General features: G+C 44.5%; 1 protein-coding gene across 2 annotated transcripts in view; it reads left to right on the forward strand.

The window, feature by feature from the left end:
• fcho1 (FCH and mu domain containing endocytic adaptor 1) overlaps window positions 1-18,800 on the forward strand; it is a 121,350-nt gene that overhangs the window by 101,174 nt on the left and 1,376 nt on the right. For both annotated transcript variants that reach the window (XM_017722328.2, XM_037535677.1), the window contains exons 18-26: window positions 501-1,412; window positions 3,513-3,619; window positions 6,158-6,272; window positions 6,585-6,696; window positions 9,294-9,449; window positions 10,125-10,257; window positions 14,432-14,628; window positions 15,818-15,882; window positions 18,287-18,454. In XM_017722328.2, coding sequence (XP_017577817.2) covers window positions 501-1,412; window positions 3,513-3,619; window positions 6,158-6,272; window positions 6,585-6,696; window positions 9,294-9,449; window positions 10,125-10,257; window positions 14,432-14,628; window positions 15,818-15,882; window positions 18,287-18,454 — 1,965 coding nt within the window. The remainder of the gene's footprint in view (window positions 1-500; window positions 1,413-3,512; window positions 3,620-6,157; window positions 6,273-6,584; window positions 6,697-9,293; window positions 9,450-10,124; window positions 10,258-14,431; window positions 14,629-15,817; window positions 15,883-18,286; window positions 18,455-18,800) is intronic.

The following is an 18,800-nucleotide window of genomic DNA, read 5'->3' on the forward strand; positions in this document are numbered from 1 at the left end:
TCTGGTCCTGCCAAATTGTTCATGTTAATATCAGAAGGTTTTGTTTTCATTTAGTTTATTATGTTTAGTTTAGGGCGGCACGGTGGTGTGGTGGGTAGCGCTGTCGCCTCACAGCAAGGGGGGCCTGGGTTCGATTCCCCGGCCGGGTGACCTGCGTCCTCTCTGTGTGGAGTTTGCATGTTCTCCCCGTGTCTGCGTGGGTTTCCTCCGTGTTCTCCGGTTTCCTCCCACAGTCCAAAGACATGCAGTCAGGCCAATTGGACATGCTAAATTACCCCTGGGTGTGAATGTTTGAGTGAGTGTCTGTGTCTGTCTGTCTGCCCTGCGATAGACTGGCGACCTGTCCAGGGTGTATCCTGCCTTCCGCCCGAAGACTGCTGGGATAGGCTTAGAAAATGGATGGATGGATGGATGTTTAGTTTATCAGAGAGCAGTATAAAAACATTGTCAGTTTTTTTTCTGTTGTTCCATCTGTATTTGTTTCTCCACAATCCTGACAGACGCTGCTTTTTCTTCCGATTCATCTTCTCCTGAGAACGTGGAGGATTCTGGCTTGGATTCGCCTTCCCATCAGCCCCTGGGAGCTTCTCCAGAACCCACAGGCTGGGCAGCCTGGCCTTCAGCACCTCAACCTAAAGACTCTATGACCTTAGGACGACCTTCTGACCCTTTTCTTGCTGCGTTCCGCGACCCGTCCCCTGGACGCTCACCGCTGCCGTTGGAAAACCCTGTTAACGCCCCTGCGTTTACGTTTCCTGCATTTTCCCGCAGCCTGGCAGCCCCAGAAATGGAGCCAAGTTTGTGGAGTTGTAAACACATCCCACCTGAGGACCCCTTTTTAGCAGCATTTGAGCGCCCAACCTCCCAGGACAGCAGAAATCCTCCCGAATCTGCCTGGGCACCCCCACCTCCCCGGCCCTCGCGGGACAGCCGCACAGATCCATTCACCAAGCCCTTAAATGACACTAAAACACTTCCTCCACCTTCATCTTCCTCACGCAAAGACAGAGAGAGAAAAAGAGACCGTAGCGTCCCGCCTCCAGACTCGCCTGACGACCCGTTCGCCATCACCATGATCGGCAGCCCGACGCACCAGTCGGCCCTCGCTGCTGCTCAGGTGGCTGGAGGACCCAATAGGACGGCAGCGATCAGCCCTAACCCCGCCCCCCAGCCCGCTCAGCCGAAGAAGGAGCTGGTGCACTGGAGCTCGGTTCATAACCCATTCAGTGAAGGAGTGCAGACCAACACTGTCGCCGCAGCAACAGTGCAGGAGTCCAGCAGGAAACAGAGCAGGAGCTGCGAGGAGCCGCGGAGGAACGGACCCCCGCTCACACGGCACTCCGGACCACAAGAGGACCTCTGCTTCTCCACTGATAAAGACCAGAACTGCCTTGACATCAACACACACACTGGTATAACAATATGCATTGCACAGTAATAGTAATAAAAATAATAATTATGCACATGTATAATAACATATACAATATTTACAAGACAGTAGTGCGTCCTGCTATGATGTACGGTTTGGAGACTGTGGCTCTGTCTAAAAGACAGGAGGCTGAGCTGGAGGTGGCAGAGATGAAGATGCTGAGATTTTCGTTGGGAGTGACAAGGATGGACAAGATTAGAAATGAGCAGATCAGAGGGACAGTGAAGGTGGAGCAGGTTGGAGATAAAGCCAGAGAGGCCAGGTTGAGATGGTTTGGACATGTGTTGAGGAGGAATAGTGGATATATTGGGCAAAGAATGTTGGAGATGGAGCTGCCGGGTAGAAGGAGAAGAGGTAGACCTCAGAGAAGGTTTACAGATGTAGTGAAGGTGGACATGGAGATGGTTGGTGTGAAAGTAGAGGAGGCAGTGGATAGGGCAAGATGGAGGCAGATGATCCGCTGTGGCGACCCCTAAAGGGAGCAGCCGAAAGAAGAAGATATAATAATATGTTAGCCCCTATTCCAGGGGTCGGCAACCTAAATGTTACGAAAAGACATTTTGTCTTTTCAACAAAAATCAAACCACCTTGGGAGCCACATTTGATTCCCATTTTACCATCTTGGCTGTAAATATGTTTCAGTATGTGCTGATGAGCTTGGATAAAAAAAAAGTTTGCTCTGCTGCAGCTCAGCTATAACCACTTTTCTCGCATCTCCAGCAGGACAGGACAGTAGAAGAGACGTGGACCCCAGATCTAAACTTTTCCGTATTGCATATAACATGGTTGTCAGGGCGGAAGCCTTACAGGATAACTTAATGACTTCTGTAACTTGTGCCATGTTTATTATTCTTCTGTTCTCTCTGCCCTTTCTCTCACTGACCCCTCTCTTTTTCTTTGTTCCTGCCTCTCCTTTCTCTCTCACTCTTTCTTGCTCTCTCTTTCTCTCATTCTCTCTCACTCTCTTGCTGTTCTTTTTCTTTCTTTCTTACATCATTTTTCTTCTCTTTCTCCTTTTTCTTTCCTTCTCTACCGTTTTTTCCTCTTTGTCTTGCGCTACACTTTTCTGTTTGTGTCTGCCCCTCTTTCCTCTCTCTTCTCTTTGTCTTCCTCTCAACATCTTTTCTTTGTCCATAATTTTTCTCTCTCCCTCTCTTTTGTTGTTTCTCCATCATTTCATTTTGTCCCTCTCATTTCATATCTCTCTCTCTCTCTCTCTCTCTCTCTCCCTCTCTCTCTCGTTCTCTCTCTCTCTCTCTCTCGTTCTCTCTCTCTCTCTCTCGTTCTCTCTCTCTCTCTCTCTCTCGTTCTCTCTCTCTCACTCTCTCCCCTTCTCTCTCTCTCTCTCTCTCTCTCTCTCTCTCGTTCTCTCTCTCTCTCACTCTCTACCCTTCTCTCTCTCTCGTTCTCCTCTCTCTCTCTCTCGTTCTCTCTCTCTCTCGTTCTCTCTCGTTCTCTCTCTCTCTCGTTCTCTCTCTCTCTCTCTCTCTCTCTCGTTCTCTCTCTCTCTCTCGTTCTCTCTCTCTCTCTCGTTCTCTCTCTCTCTCTCTCTCTCTCTCCCCTTCTCTCTCTCTCTCTCGTTCTCTCTCTCTCTCGTTCTCTCTCTCTCTCACTCTCTCCCCTTCTCTCTCTCTCTCTCTCTCTCGTTCTCTCTCTCTCTCTCTCTCGTTCTCTCTCTCTCTCTCTCTCGTTCTCTCTCTCTCACTCTCTCCCCTTCTCTCTCTCTCTCTCTCTCTCTCTCTCTCTCATTCTCTCTCTCTCACTCTCTCCCCTTCTCTCTCTCTCTCTCTCTCTCTCTCTCTCTCTCTCTCTCGTTCTCTCTCTCTCTCACTCTCTCCCCTTCTCTCTCTCTCTCTCTCTCTCTCTCTCTCTCTCTCTCTCTCTCTCTCTCTCTCTCTCTCTCTCTCTCTCTCTCTCTCTCTCTCTCTCTCTCTCTCTCTCTCTCGTTCTCTCTCTCTCTCACTCTCTCCCCTTCTCTCTCTCTCTCTCTCTCTCTCTCTCTCTCTCTCTCTCTCTCTCTCTCTCTCTCTCTCTCTCTCTCTCTTTCTCGTTCTCTCTCTCTCTCGTTCTCTCTCACTCTCAGGCTCTCAGCGTGGTTTCCGGCAAGACAGTACTGAGCTGCTGGTTTTGGCTCCTCCTCAGCCCACTCGGTCTAAGCGTTCCTCAGCCAGGCTGAGTGGCTGTGAGCGGGTAAATAACCCACTGACCGCATTACACTTACAGCAGCAGATCTACAGGCCCTTAAACTTCACATCTATTAAACGTCTATTAAATAAACCACTGACGTCTATTAAATAAACCACTGACGTCTGGGTTTTTATGAGGTGTTTGTACTAGATGTTTTTTCTGTTTTAGTTTCTTTCATCAGCTGTCGTTTCTGTTTTAGTACTGTTTGGTGTAGTATATAGTTACAGTACGTACAGCATCTTACCAGTTATACATGTAAATTTAGTAACGTTGAGGTAACTGTTCTGTTTAACGTGGGGAGAGTGAGGCAGTCCACTGATCTGAGGCTTCTGTCTGTGTGCTTCTAGTGCATGTATAGTGTTTTCATGCTTGGACAAAGTGTGATTTGTACCGCATTTCGGACTGATAACAGCACATTTTTAGTTTTAGGGATCAGAACCTTTTTTAAGGTGACATTTCTTAATGGGGCTCAAATCCTACATCTTTCTTGAATTTCATTTTCCCCCTGAGGTCCACTTATGAAATTTGTGTGGGTTCTTGTGCCAAAAGCTTCTCTTTATCCCTAAAAATGAAAAAGGCTGCATTCATTACTGTACATTTAAAACTTCTATATGGAAATGACCTCTGCTCTGATTGGCTACCCTGTGTTATGCCTCGTTCAGAAAACAGTCCAGGCTGAAACCCTCCTTATAACTTCAGGACAAATGGGTGAGGCTGTGTGTAAATGTGTTGGTTTTTATGACATTGCAAAAACAGTACATTCAAAACAGGCTTTTTACAGCTTTACCTCCATAATGATGTGAACTAATCAGCACTCAGTAGCATTAATGCCAACCAATCAGCACTCTGTAACAGGAATGCCAACAATCAGCGCTCAGTAACAGTAATGCCAACCAATCAGCGCTCAGTAACAGTAATGCCAACCAATCAGCGCTCAGTAACAGTAATGCCAACAATCAGCGCTCAGTAACAGTAATGCCAACCAATCAGCGCTCAGTAACAGTAATGCCAACAATCAGCGCTCGGTAACAGTAATGCCAACAATCAGCGCTCAGTAACAGTAATGCCAACAATCAGCGCTCAGTAGCAGTAATGCCAACCAATCAGCGCTCAGTAACAGTAATGCCAACCAATCAGCGCTCAGTAACAGTAATGCCAACCAATCAGCGCTCAGTAGCAGTAATGCCAACCAATCAGCGCTCAGTAGCAGTAATGCCAACCAATCAGCGCTCAGTAACAGTAATGCCAACAATCAGCGCTCAGTAGCAGTAATGCCAACCAATCATCGCTCAGTAACAGTAATGCCAACAATCAGCGCTCAGTAACAGTAATGCCAACAATCAGCGCTCAGTAACAGTAATGCCAACAATCAGCGCTCAGTAACAGTAATGCCAACAATCAGCGCTCAGTAGCAGTAATGCCAACAATCAGCGCTCAGTAGCAGTAATGCCAACCAATCAGCGCTCAGTAACAGTAATGCCAACAATCAGCGCTCAGTAGCAGTAATGCCAACCAATCAGCGCTCAGTAACAGTAATGCCAACAATCAGCGCTCAGTAACAGTAATGCCAACAATCAGCGCTCAGTAACAGTAATGCCAACAATCAGCGCTCAGTAACAGTAATGCCAACAATCAGCGCTCAGTAGCAGTAATGCCAACAATCAGCGCTCAGTAGCAGTAATGCCAACCAATCAGCGCTCAGTAACAGTAATGCCAACCAGTCAGCGCTCAGTAACAGTAATGCCAACCAATCAGCGCTCAGTAACAGTAATGCCAACAATCAGCGCTCAGTAACAGTAATGCCAACAATCAGCGCTCAGTAACAGTAATGCCAACAATCAGCGCTCAGTAACAGTAATGCCAACAATCAGCGCTCAGTAGCAGTAATGCCAACCAATCAGCGCTCAGTAACAGTAATGCCAACAATCAGCGCTCAGTAGCAGTAATGCCAACCAATCATCGCTCAGTAACAGTAATGCCAACAATCAGCGCTCAGTAACAGTAATGCCAACAATCAGCGCTCAGTAACAGTAATGCCAACGATCAGCGCTCAGTAGCAGTAATGCCAACCAGTCAGCGCTCAGTAGCAGTAATGCCAACGATCAGCGCTCAGTAACAGTAATGCCAACCAATCAGCGCTCAGTAGCAGTAATGCCAACCAATCAGCGCTCAGTAACAGTAATGCCAACCAATCAGCGCTCAGTAACAGTAATGCCAACCAATCAGCGCTCAGTAGTGGTAATGTTAGCACCCTATTGTCCAAAACCTGATTAGTGTAGAAAAGCTGCCGTTTCCTCTGATTTTTATTACAATGCATGCTTTTACTTTTCTAAAATTAAAGGCAGATCCAGCATGTCTAGAAATATGTTTTATTTTTCATTTTTAAGCTCCGTTTAATGTAGTTAATCGAGGCCTCGCTCATGGGTGCCCTCTAGTGTTTAGTTGTGTTTTTGGTATAATGGGAAAGTGGCCAGGCTCCCTCTAATCTTGCTGTGGTAGCACTTTTTCCGTCTCTCCTAACCCCTGACCTTTGGCCCTCAGTCCAGGTCCCTGTGTTCGTCTCCTCTGCCTGAGCCCAGCCCTCCCCCAACATCCTCCTCCTCCTCCAGCCCAAGTGATTGGGGCGGCCAGACCCGTGCCCAGAGTCCTGCACGAGGTGGGCACTCGCACTTGACCTCCAGCATGACTTCACACCTCCTGATCTGTGCAAGCAGCATGGGTTCAGATCAGCAGCCTACATGAATTGGCCGTGAAGCTCAAGGAATCCTGTTTTAACTGACTGACACGGCAATGCTAGTGTCTCCTCTATGGTCCGCCCACAAATGCTTTCTTTCATAGATAGTGATGATTTGATATATTGGCTCATTCAAGTGAAAGAGAAACTGAGGAGCACAACTTGTTTTTTCTCAAAATATCCTGAATTATTGATTTCAAATGATATTCAGTTCTGAGCAATGTGTCCTCACAGGTTTGTCCCGAGGGCCGAGTCCTATCTCTCTCAGCACTCAGGAGTCGTGGCCTGTAGCCGCAGCAATTACAGAATACATTAACGCTTACTTTAAAGGAGGAGAACACAACCGGTAAGCAGTCAGCGTTCATTTCCTGACCTCTGTTTTCCTCCATTCTTACTTTTATTCCTTTCCATCACTCTTAGGTTCTGCAGCCAGTTGTACCGGCTGAACGCAAGTTCAATCATAGCCTAGTTTGAATGTAATCTGTCAGAGAGGGAGTGTGTAATCATGAAATAACGTGATTTTGCCGTAGATCATCACAGCCTCGAGTGTTTCTACTGCTTTAACACAACAGTGAAATAAATACAGTAATAAATGAATAAACTGGGCTGTGAACGTGGCGTTTAATATGTTTTAATGTTCAGTTCCTTCACCAAATTATAGCTCCTTAACGAGCAGCTTGTTGCTACGTCAGAGTAACCAGCTCCACCCACTCACTGCAAAGCCGGCAGTTCGTTCTCCAGCTCCTTACACTAAATTCCCAAACTGTGTTTATTGTGTCCGTTTTATGGCTCAGATGTTTGGTCAGACTCTGAAGATCAGGCACGTTTGGCGAATGGTGTTGGGTTCATTTCTGGCTGATTCCAGGTTGTTTAGCTGTTCTTCTGTCACAGCTGCCAACTGAAAAGCTGCTCAGTGGTGACGACAGTTTGAGAATTTATTGTAAGGAGCTGGAGAGTGAACTGCCGTGTAGAGACCAAATCCGCTGTTGGTCAAATGTGATCTTTAAAATATCCATTTTCTGTTTGTGCGCAAAGTAAGAAGTAAAACATTCGACTGGCTTGAGCGTCTCCTGCAGCTGTCAAAGTCGTTGCTTAGCAACAGCGTCTCAGCGGAGTGATAGTGTTTGTCAAAAATCGTGATGTTATGGCAAAATAGCAGCACAGTTGGAACAGCTCTCAACCAACCAGCTTGTATAATAGAATTTAACCGGTTGCACCAAGTAACATAGTTTCATCACAGCTCGAAGTGATAATGTTAAATTTACACACCCCATCGCATAAAGTGCCGTTAAACTATTGTGCGCAAGAATCAAAGTCTGAACATAAAAAAAGAAAAAAAATCCAATCAGCAGAACAGAATAAACACACATGCAAAAGACGGACGCTTTAAGCTGTATATAGTTACGGCCGACACACCTTAAGCACCGTAAGTAAATCTAGCCCGGAAAGAGAAACACGAGTGATTTGCTGTGAGTAAAGGTCATGTTTCCGGTTTATATCGGGTAGAGTTACTGATTGGCTGCAGCTTCTGTGGGACAGGGTTTTGATGTATGATCACTTTACACACTACTTGTTTAGATGTACCATAAATGTCTATTCTGCAGCCGAAAGTCTGTGTGTCGCTATTTTAAACCAACTACTCTGAACATAAAAGCCCTGAAAATTGTGCTTGAATCTGTTCGGTCAGTGATCGTGGTGCTCGTGCATTAGTGCCATAGATACACACCTAGATGTCGCGTTGAGTCCAGCCAGGCACGTCAGTGGCACCACCACTTTGGGGAGGTCAACATCGCTGCTGGACTGCATTCAGTTATGTTTGTGTGTAGATATGGCCGTGTGGTTGGTGAGGCTCTGAGAACCTGTTGATGTGATTGTTTTTCCTCTGGATTTATATTAAGCCTATTTTATTTCATTTTCATCTATAGAGAGGACTTTAACTTGATGCAGTAGTATTGATTTTAAATGATGGTTAAAGCTGTGTAGGAGTAAGTTATCACATTACTTAATCTGTGTAGATATTCATAATAGATTAACGTCAACACCGTCTTACACAAAGCAACATTAGCTTATTTGCCAGTTTCTTGTGTGAATTTTCCTGTTCCACCTTAAATGGTGCAGCATCAGGGACCAGAAAGTGACTGCTGCACCATTTAATGTGGAATGGGAAAATTTGAATGGGAAGCTGGTAAATTGGAAGCCAACTTTAACTTCATCCTTCTTACTGTGTTTTTCGGAGGGATTATTTTATTTTAACGTGTATTAAGGTTAGAAGTGGTTCACACATTGATGGATTTGCTGATGTGTATGTGTTTGTGTTTCTCACTCTAAACTCGGTTTTTAACATCAGGCAAAGACTGAATACCTTCTGCTGGTCCGGACGGCTAATTAGCATGATCAGTTATTAAAGAAATAAAAGCTACCAAGAGCAGTCTGAGCAGATTAGTCTATGCCTGAGGATTATAAGAAAACAAATTTGGTAAAAATTGGTTGAGTAATAAGGAAGTTGAGGCCGATTTAATCCTCAGACTCATCGTCTCGCAGTACAAGTGAATTTGTTCGCAAGCGGTTCTTGACCTCCCCAACATGGCGGACTTGCAGACATATCGCGTGAGATAGAGAACAGCACACAACACAGCATCTAGGTATGTCTACCTATGATTCGTGCAGTAAAAAATAAAAATCAGTTTCCTCAGATGACTCAGAATGTGGATGCAGAACAGGGTCAGACGGTCAGCAAGAGCAGTCCATCCAAAAGTGCATAGAGAGCGATATTATAGTAGGGGTGCAATGCATAAACCCCTCATTACAAAGACGAACAACCATCTGAGATGGTGTAAAACCATATATTTATGTGTTCGTATCTGCAAACATGCATTGTTTGTGTTGCTGTTTACTTACATGATATTTAGATGATATTAATGTATGTGTATGTATGCGTTTCAGCTGTCTAGTGAAGATCACCGGTGACCTCACCATGTCATTTCCTGCTGGAATCACTCGTATATTCACTGCCAACCCAAATGCACCTGTGCTCAGCTTTCGGCTGGTGAACATCTCTCGGGTGGATCACTTCTTACCCAATCAGAAGCTACTCTACAGGTGAACTTACTTTTTAAAGACAGTAAATACATTTTTTTTGAGGTCTCAAAAATAATCATCATAATCAGATGAATTGTATGCTCTTTTATATTTCTCTTTCTTTACTAAACATATGGTAGATATACACTGATCAAGCATAACCTTATGACCACCTCCTTGTTTCTACGCTCACTGTCCATTTGATCAGCTCCACTTCAACAAGTTCTACAAGACTGTACAGACTGCAGTCCATCTGTTTCTCTGATACTTTGTTACCCCCTTTTTACCCTGTTCTTCAGTGGTCAGGACCCCATGGACCCTCACAGAGCAGGTACTATTTGGGTGGTGGATCACTCTCAGCACTGCAGTAACACTGATGTGGTGGTGGTGTGTTACTGTGTGTTGTGCTGGTCTGAGTAGATCAGTGTTACTCTGTGAGGGTCCATGGGGGTCCTGACCACTGAAGAACAGGGTAAAAGGGGGCAACAAAGTATCAGAGAAACAGATGGACTGCAGTCTGTAATTGTAGAACTACAAAGTGCACCTATATAGTAAGTGAAGCAATGAATGATAAAATGGACAATGAGCGTAGAAACAAGGAGGCGGTCATAATATTATGTAAATACCAAAGTATATACTAAGAAACTGTCCGTTGTACGGGTCATGAAGTTGTTTTTGGTTCCTCTTCCCCCTCAGCGACCCGTCCCAGAACGACCCTGTTTCCAGAGACTTCTGGTTCAACATGCAGGCCTTGACTTTTCACCTTCAGAGAGAGGCGGAGCTTAACCCACAGGCGTCCTATTATAATGTGGGCTTGCTGAAGTATCAGGTGAGTCTTTATTTAGCATTAGCTGGAATTAAACATCCCAGCTTTCCAACATATTATTAATTATTTGTAAATGTATTTTGGGCACTGGAACTGGATTTTCTATATACCAGATCTCTTGGAACAGGTGGGTGGAACTTGACTGAATGATTCATTTTATTGGCTTAGAGCAATATTTCCGACCGTATTCAGGCCTGCTGATGAGCTTTAGAGAGTTTGAGCGTGAGGGAGATACATCATAGCTTAGTGTCTCCCTCATTGCTAATCCAGCAATTTTTCTGAAACGAAGGGAGTTAATTGGGCATTTGTCCTCCTTTTCTGAAGTAACAGCCTCCAGTTCAGAATGTCAGGAAGGAGTCTCTGACCCAGAGTGATCTCCTGCACCTGTTTTGCTTTTTGGGATGTTCATTCATGAGGACTATATACAGTATTGTGCAAATGTCAGTCATTTATTTTCCAGTCAAAACAGCCATTTAATAAAGGTAAAGAAAACATATATATATATATATATATATATATATATATATATTTAACAGAAAATTACACAGAAGCCTCAACAACTGTGATTTCATGTGTCGGCTCTTTTCGCATAGCAAAAAGAATGGTGGCAAAGACGAAGGCTCAGGCCTATGATGAGCTGTATGAGAGGCTGGCCAGTAAAGAAGGAGTAAAGGACTTGTATCGTTTGGCTAAACAGAGAGATAGAGCTGGAAAGGATGTACAGCAGGTTAGGCTGATAAAGGATAGAGAGGGAAATGTACTAGTGAGTGAACAGAGAGTGAAGAGTAGATGGAAGGAGTACTTTGAAGAACTAATGAATGAGGAAAACGAGAGAGAGAGGAGGACAACGGGGGAGAGATAGTGGATCAGGAAGTGCAGAGAATTAGTAAAGTGGAAGTGAGGGCAGCTTTAAAAAGGATGAAGAATGGAAAGGCAGTTGGTCCAGATGACATACCTGTGGAGGTATGGAGATGTTTAGGAGACAAGGCAGTGGACTTTTTAACCAGGTTGTTTAACAAAATCCTGGAGAGTGAGAGGATGCCTGATGAGTGGAGAAGCAGTGTACTGTACTGGTCCCCATTTTTAAGAACAAGGGTGATGTGCAGAGCTGCAGTAACTACAGAGGTATAAAGTTGATGAGCCACACCATGAAGGTATGGGAAAGAGTTTTTGAAGCAAGGCTAAGGCGAGAGGTTCAGATCAGTGAGCAGCAGTTTGGTTTCATGCCCAGAAAGAGCACCACAGATGCAATTTTTGCATTGAGAGTTGGTAGAGAAGTACAGAGAAGGTCAGAAGGAGCTACATTGTGTCTTTGTGGATCTAGAGAAGGCATATGATAGGGTGCCAAGACAGGAACTGTGGTACTGTATGAGGAAGTCAGGTGTAGCTGAAAAGTATGTTAGGGTGGTGCAGGACATGTATGAGGATAGTGAGACAGTGGTGAGGTGGGCAGTTGGAGTGACAAATGGTTTCAATGTGATCAGCTTTGAGCCCCTTCAAGGGCTTCAGGCAGGAGGCTCCATGGACCATGATGTTTGCTGATAACATTGTAATCTGTGGTGAGAGTAGAGAGCAGGTGGAAGAGAATCTGGAGAGGTGGAGGTTTGCACTGGAGAGGAGAGGAATGAAGGTCAGTAGAGATAAGACGGAATACATGTGTGTGAATGAGAGGGAGGCAGGTGGAAAGGTGAAGATGCAAGGAGTAGAGGTCGTAAAGGTGGATGACTTCAAATATCTTGGGTCAACCATCCAGCGCAATGGACAGTGTAGAAAAGAGGTGAGGAAGAGGGTGCAGGCAGGATGGAGTGGGTGGAGACGGGTGTCAGGGCTGATGTGTGACAGAAGGATAGCAGCAAGAGTGAAAGGGAAGGTTTACAAGACAGTAGTGGTCCTGCTATGATGTGTGGTTTGGAGACTGTGGCTCTGTCTAAAAGACAGGAGGCTGAGCTGGAGGTGGTGGAGATGAAGATGCTGAGATTTTCGTTGGGAGTGACAAGGATGGACAAGATTAGAAATGAGCAGATCAGAGGGACAGTGAAGGTAGAGCAGTTTGGAGATAAAGCCAGAGAGGCCAGGTTGAGATGGTTTGACATGTGTTGAGGAGGAATAGTGGATATATTGGGCAAAGAATGTTGGAGATGGAGCTGCTGGGCAGAAGGAGAAGAGGTAGACCTCAGAGAAGGTTTATGGATGTAGTGAAGGTGGACATGGAGATGGTTGGTGTGAAAGTAGAAGAGGCAGTGGATAGGGCAAGATGGAGGCAGATGATCCTCTGTGGCGACCCCTAAAGGGAGCAGCCGAAAGAAGAAGAAGATACTGGATATATTGCCTTATACTGTTACTGTTACAGTGCATCCGGAAAGTATTCACAGCGCTTCACTTTTTCCACATTTTGTTTTGTTACAGCCTTATTCCAAATTGAATTATATTAATCTTTTTCCTCAAAATTCTACACAAAATACCCCATTGTGACCATGTGAAAAAAGTTTTCTCGAGAGTTTTGAAAATGTATTAAAATTAAAAAACAAAGAAATCATATTTACATAAGTATTCACAGCCTTTGCCATGAAGCTCAAAATTGAGCTCAGGTGCATCCTGTTTCCACTGATCATCCTTGAGATGTTTCTACAGCTTAAATGGAGTCCACCTGTGGTTGATTGGACATGATTTGGAAAGGCACACACCTGTCTATATAAGGTCCCACAGTTGACTGCATGTCAGAGCGCAAACACCAAGCATGAAGTCAAAGGAATTGTCTGTAGACCTCCGAGACAAAATTGTCTCGAGGCACAAATCTGGGGAAGGATACAGAAAAATTACTGCTGCGTTGAAGGTCCCAATGAGCACAGTGGCCTCCATCATTCGTAAATGGAAGAAGTTCGGAACCACCAGGACTCTTCCTAGAGCTGGCCGGCCGTCTAAATTGAGCGATCGGGGGAGAAGGGCCTTGGTCAGGGAGGTGACCAAGAACCCAATGATCACTCTGTCAGAGCTCCAGCGTTCCTCCGTGGAGAGAGGAGAACCTTGCAGAAGGACAACCATCTCTGCAGCAATCCACCAATCAGGCCTGTATGGCAGAGTGGCCAGGCGAAAGCCACTCCTTAGTAAAAGGCACAAGGCAGCCCGTCTGGAATTTGCAAAAAGGCACCTGAAGGACTCTCAGACCATGAGAAACAAAATTCTCTGGTCTGATGAGACAAAGATTGAACTCTTTGGTGTGAATGCCAGGCGTCATGTTTGGAGGAAACCAGGCACTGCTCATCACGAGGCCAATACCATCCCTACAGTCAAGCATGGTGGTGGCAGCATCATGCTATGGGGATGTTTCTCAGCAGCAGGAACTGGCAGACTAGTCAGGATAGAGGGAAAGATGAATGCCGCAATGTACAGAGACATCCTGGATAAAAACCTGCTCCAGAGCGCTCTTGACCTCAGACTGGGGCGACGGTTCATTTTTCAGCAGGACAACGATCCGAAGCACACAGCCAAGATCTCAAAGCAGTGGCTTCAGGACCACTCTGTGAATGTCCTGGAGTGGCCCAGCCAGAGCCCAGACTTGAATCCGATTGAACATCTCTGGAGAGATCTGAAAATGGCTGTGCACAGACGTCTCCCATCCAACCTGATGGAGCTTCAGAGGTACTGCAAAGAAGAATGGGCAAAACTGCCTAAAGATAGGTGTGCCAAGCTTGTGGCATCATATTCAAAAAGACTTGAGGCTGTAGTTGCTGCCAAAGGTGGTTCTACAAAGTATTAAGCAAAGGCTGTGAATACTTATGTAAATATGATTTCTTTGTTTTTTAATTTTAATAAATTTTCAAAACTCTCGAGAAAACGTTTTTCACATGGTCACAATGGGGTATTTTGTGTAGAATTTAGAGGAAAAAGATTAATTTAATTCAATTTGGAATAAGGCTGTAACAAAACAAAATGTGGAAAAAGTGAAGCGCTGTGAATACTTTCCGGATGCACTGTAGCTCACTTAATGTGGGGAGGTTTGAGTTCTTTTGTGTTCTGTGTTATGTTAATGTGATTGTCCTGCCTCATGTTTAGTAGTGCTTATTGAAAATACACAGTTAATATAAAGATAAATAAATGTTTACTTCAAATATGAATAAGCAGAACATAAAATGGCTCCCAAAACATCATCATTCTGTATTCCGACCTCTGCCCGCAGGTGTCGTCGCAGGACCCCGCTCGGGCTCCTCTGCTGCTGTCGGCCGAGTGCCAGCGCAGTGGGACGGTCACTCGCGTTTCCCTCGACTACCACTGTTGCCCGGCAACCGCCCCCGCCACCCAGCTCACGGCCGTGCAGGTGCTGCTGCCGCTGGACCACACAGCCACTGACCTGCAGTGCCAACCACCCGCATCATGGTGAGAGAGAGTGAAAGAGTGAGCAGGAGTGTAGGAGGATGATTGACTGCGGGAGAATTATATGTAAACAGTATGATGATCGGGGGTTGGTAAGACGTTGACAGGAAGTTGAGAGAGGAGGTCAGAGTGAGGAAGATGTGAGGCTATTTTCAGATAATTCCAGCATAGATCATAAAAAAAAATAATCTTCCAGCCCACACGGTGCTGCAGACGTGGGATTTCTTCAATCAAATCTCTTGAAACAGGTGGGTGGAACATGACTGAGTGGTTCATCTTATTGGCTTATAGCAGTTTCTGACCGTTTTCAAGCCACTGGACGAGGATTAGAGTTTGAGCATGAGGGAGGTACACTGTAGATCATAGACACCTGCTTATCCAGCATTTCTTCTGAAATGAAGGGTATTCATAGGTATATAAGTAAGTAATAATCAATAGTTTGTTCCTCCTTTGCTGCAGTAACAGCCTCTACCTCAGAATGTCCGGAAGGTGATTTGACCCAGAGTTAAAAAAAAATATACATGAACCAGTCCCACGCAGACTTCCACCTCCAGAGTTCAGTCAGAAGTTTGTTTTGTACTTTCTGCTTCTCAATCTCGATCCAAGTAATCACAGTCAGCGGTATTGAGGTCTGGACTCAGTGGTATGGTGGTCAGTCCATTGTTCAGCTTCTTTGTTTGATGTGTCCATCTTCTTTCCTCAGTGAGGGTTAGGAGACTCATTTTCTCTGTATCTTTTAATCAATATTTGAGCTTCAGTTGTGGAAACTCCTGTTTTTTAGTCTTATTCCTCAATCTCCTTCCTTATGTGAGTGGATTACCTTATGTTTAATCTCCGCAGAAATATCTAATGAAAATAAATCATTTGTTCCAGATGGCTGTAAATAAATAAGCAGTCTTCATGATGAGGCTGAGAGATTATCCATTCCATCCATTCCATCCAGCCATCCATCGTTTCTAAATCATTACTGCAATTTAAGAAAGGGCAGTTTTCAAATGGCAAGAGCTGAATTCCCATTCTACTCCGTGCTTTTCTATGGAGATCATACAAGCTGTAGCTGAATTCAGGAATTTGGAGAGATGTCTGGAAAGAAAGTGAGAGAGTGGCCAGGATGACGTGCCTGATAAGCTGCTGTGCCGACGCTTTCATTTATTGATGTTTTTGTTTGTTTTCTCTTGTTTGTTTTTTGCAGGAATGCTGAGGAGAGGAGACTGCTATGGAAACTGCCGAACCTCTCCCCGACGAACCACAGCAAAGGTTTCCATCACAACCTCTTTCTCTCATTTTCATCCACTCTTCTCTCTCCCCACTTACCTACCAAAGAAAAACCCCTGCGTCTCCTTGTTTAGATGTTTGGATTCAGTCTGGAATGCCAAACCATTTGTCCATACAAGAGTATTATCTAGTAGTAGCCTGTATTTACTCATTTTGTCATCATCAGCTGAACCATTTCTATATGAATTTAAAATACACATAAAAGAGAAAAGATGGCAGGCGAATCTGTTCCCACTGATCCTTCAGAGGTTGCAGTTATTGCTGGTAATGACAAAAGCATGTCGTTTTATATTCATAATTTCTCATTGAAAATGTCGATATTCGCCCTGAACATCTGTGTTAGTGGGAGAGGAGAAATGTTTATCACGATTTGAATTTGATAGTTGATGGACACAAACCTGAATGTAAAGGCAAAACATTCTGTTACTGCAAATTGTGTAGTAACATTGAAATAATAAAGTAATGTAAGTTATATGACCAGACTGAGTCCACATAGCGAAACAAGGTGAGAGCTGAAGAGAAATAGGATGAATCATATCAGGGGAATCTTAACTCCAGCCTGGCTGCGTACGCAGCACCGTTTAATACATTCGTTTCAGCAGTTTTTGTGTGTGTGTGTGTGTGTGTGTGTGTGTGTGTGTGTGTGTGTGTGTGTGTGTGTGTGTGTGTGTGTGTGTTCATTTTAATGAGCCTACATAGAAAACATTTATATTTATTTGTTTAGGTAGCCTTTATAGAAAAAAGGTATAAAGGTATATATAAAAAATGTCCAAAATGATAACATTAAAGGAAAAAAAAAGATTTTCTTTACTTTTAGTGTAAGTCAATGGAACCAGAATTTTTTCCAAGTCATTTTAGTTCATTTCTGTTGGTCAATTCATCATGAAATTTACATACAATGTAAAGGGAAAGTGTGTGTGTGTGTGTGTGTGTGTGTGTGTGTGTGTGTGTAGTGTGTGTGTAGTGTGTGTGTATATAGTGTATGTATTTCACTGCAGATGGGCTGGTCTGAGTATTTCAGAAACTGCTGATCTGCTGGGATTTTCACGCACAACCATCTCTAGGGTTTACAGAAAACGGTCCGAAAAAGAGGAAATATCCAGTGAGCGGTCAGTTGTGTGGACGAAAATGCCTTGTTGATGTGAGAGGTCAGAGGAGAATGGGCAGACTGGTTCCAGATGATAGAAAGGCAGCAGGAACTCAAATAACCAACCAGAATCTCTGAGGAATGTTTCTAATACCTTGTTGAAAGTCTGACATGAAGAATTAAGGCAGTTCTGAAGGCAAAAGGGGGTCCAACCTTTTACTGGCAAAGGGTACCTAATAAAGTGGCCAGTGAGTGTATATCTGATAAAAAAAAAAAATACACGCATACATAATTTATTTTTTATCAGATACTGTCTTATATAAGTGGATGGACACTCAGATGACTGTGCAGAACTGCTTTGGAAATAATTCATGTGGGCCAATTCAGATGACTTATTACTTTATATTAAATATAAATGAGTCATCCGTTTCTAACTGCTGTAGACTTCTGGCTCCGCCAAATCACCCACACACTTTCTTCCCCCAAAAAAACAAAAAATGTGCGTGACCTTCATGCTGACCTCCTCCTTTTCTCAGTTTACAGTCCAGTGTCGATGTTCGGAAGGCTGATGTTAAAAGGCAGCATTAGCATAGGAAAGCCTGGAGTGGGAGCTGAGGTCGAGAAAAGCCTCCACATTAGAGGAGCAGAGAGCTTTTATGGAATAAACTGAAACTCGGGCGACCCTGGTCAATCAATTCTCTCTACTAGAGTTTGACCCCCACTTGCTGTGGCTGACTCTGACATGCCTGCATAAATCAGATTCTACTGCGTCTACTGGACACGCTCGAGTACCATGAGCCACATGTGACTTTATTCATTCCTATTCCGTTTCCGAGCCATTGACTGGGAACGTTTACGTGTTTTTCTGAATTTGAACATGCAGTTCTAAACCTGGACTTTATTATTCAGTTAATCTTTAAGAATCCAGTGTCCACCTAGTTCCTGCACCCAGTGATTTGAGTGGCTTAAGGACAAAACCTCCTATAGAGTGTAATTAATAAGCAGAGTATTCAGTGATAGAAACGTGGGAATAAATGAAGATGTTTCTTATTAGGATGCTCGAATGCTTCGGGATTGTTTGTAATCGATCTGTAACAAAATACTTTTGTCGTTGTGGAGTAAAACATTTTTAGTGGACATTTCGGTCCATTTCTCATGTGTGAAGTGCAGCTGATGTTTTTAAAGGATGTTATAAATGCTGTACAGTGTTAATGTGAACGGTCTGAGAGGAACTGAAGTCTGGACCTACGTACAGCCCCCCAAAGAGGTCAGTGGAGTGATGTTGTGTTTGTGTATCAGGCTCAGGCACGCTGTGTGCCAGCTGGCAGTGCCTGGAGGTTCCCCGCGGCCCCCCTCCAAGCCTGGCCGTGCAGTTTGTGGGTTCGGGAGCGTCCCTCTCGGGGATGGATGTTGAGCTGGTGGGCAGCCGTTACAGAATGTCACTGGTGAAGAAGAGGTTCGCCACAGGTGAGAGACTCTGTCTGTGTTAACCCAGATTAAGTGAAGGGTGCTTCTTATAATGGAGGAGAAAAGGATTAAAGATAGACTTACTTAGCTGGGTAATGGAACTGCAGTCAGCCTTAAAGGGCCAAATCACAGGGCACAGTACATTGCAGCCAATCAGAACTGCCCAGTCATTTACATATCAGTCTCAAAGGCTCAGTGGTCTTTTAGCCCGAAACGGCGCGCTAAGCTGAGTCGGGTGCGTCGCCTGCTGAACAGCATGGAAGTCCAGAGACGCTTTGAGGCGGTTCTTATTTTCTGGATTGTTATTTTGAGATAAAGAATTATCTCAAGATAACAAAATTTTTTC

Source organism: Pygocentrus nattereri, chromosome 28 (assembly GCF_015220715.1).
Source record: "Pygocentrus nattereri isolate fPygNat1 chromosome 28, fPygNat1.pri, whole genome shotgun sequence".
Taxonomy (NCBI): domain Eukaryota; kingdom Metazoa; phylum Chordata; class Actinopteri; order Characiformes; family Serrasalmidae; genus Pygocentrus; species Pygocentrus nattereri.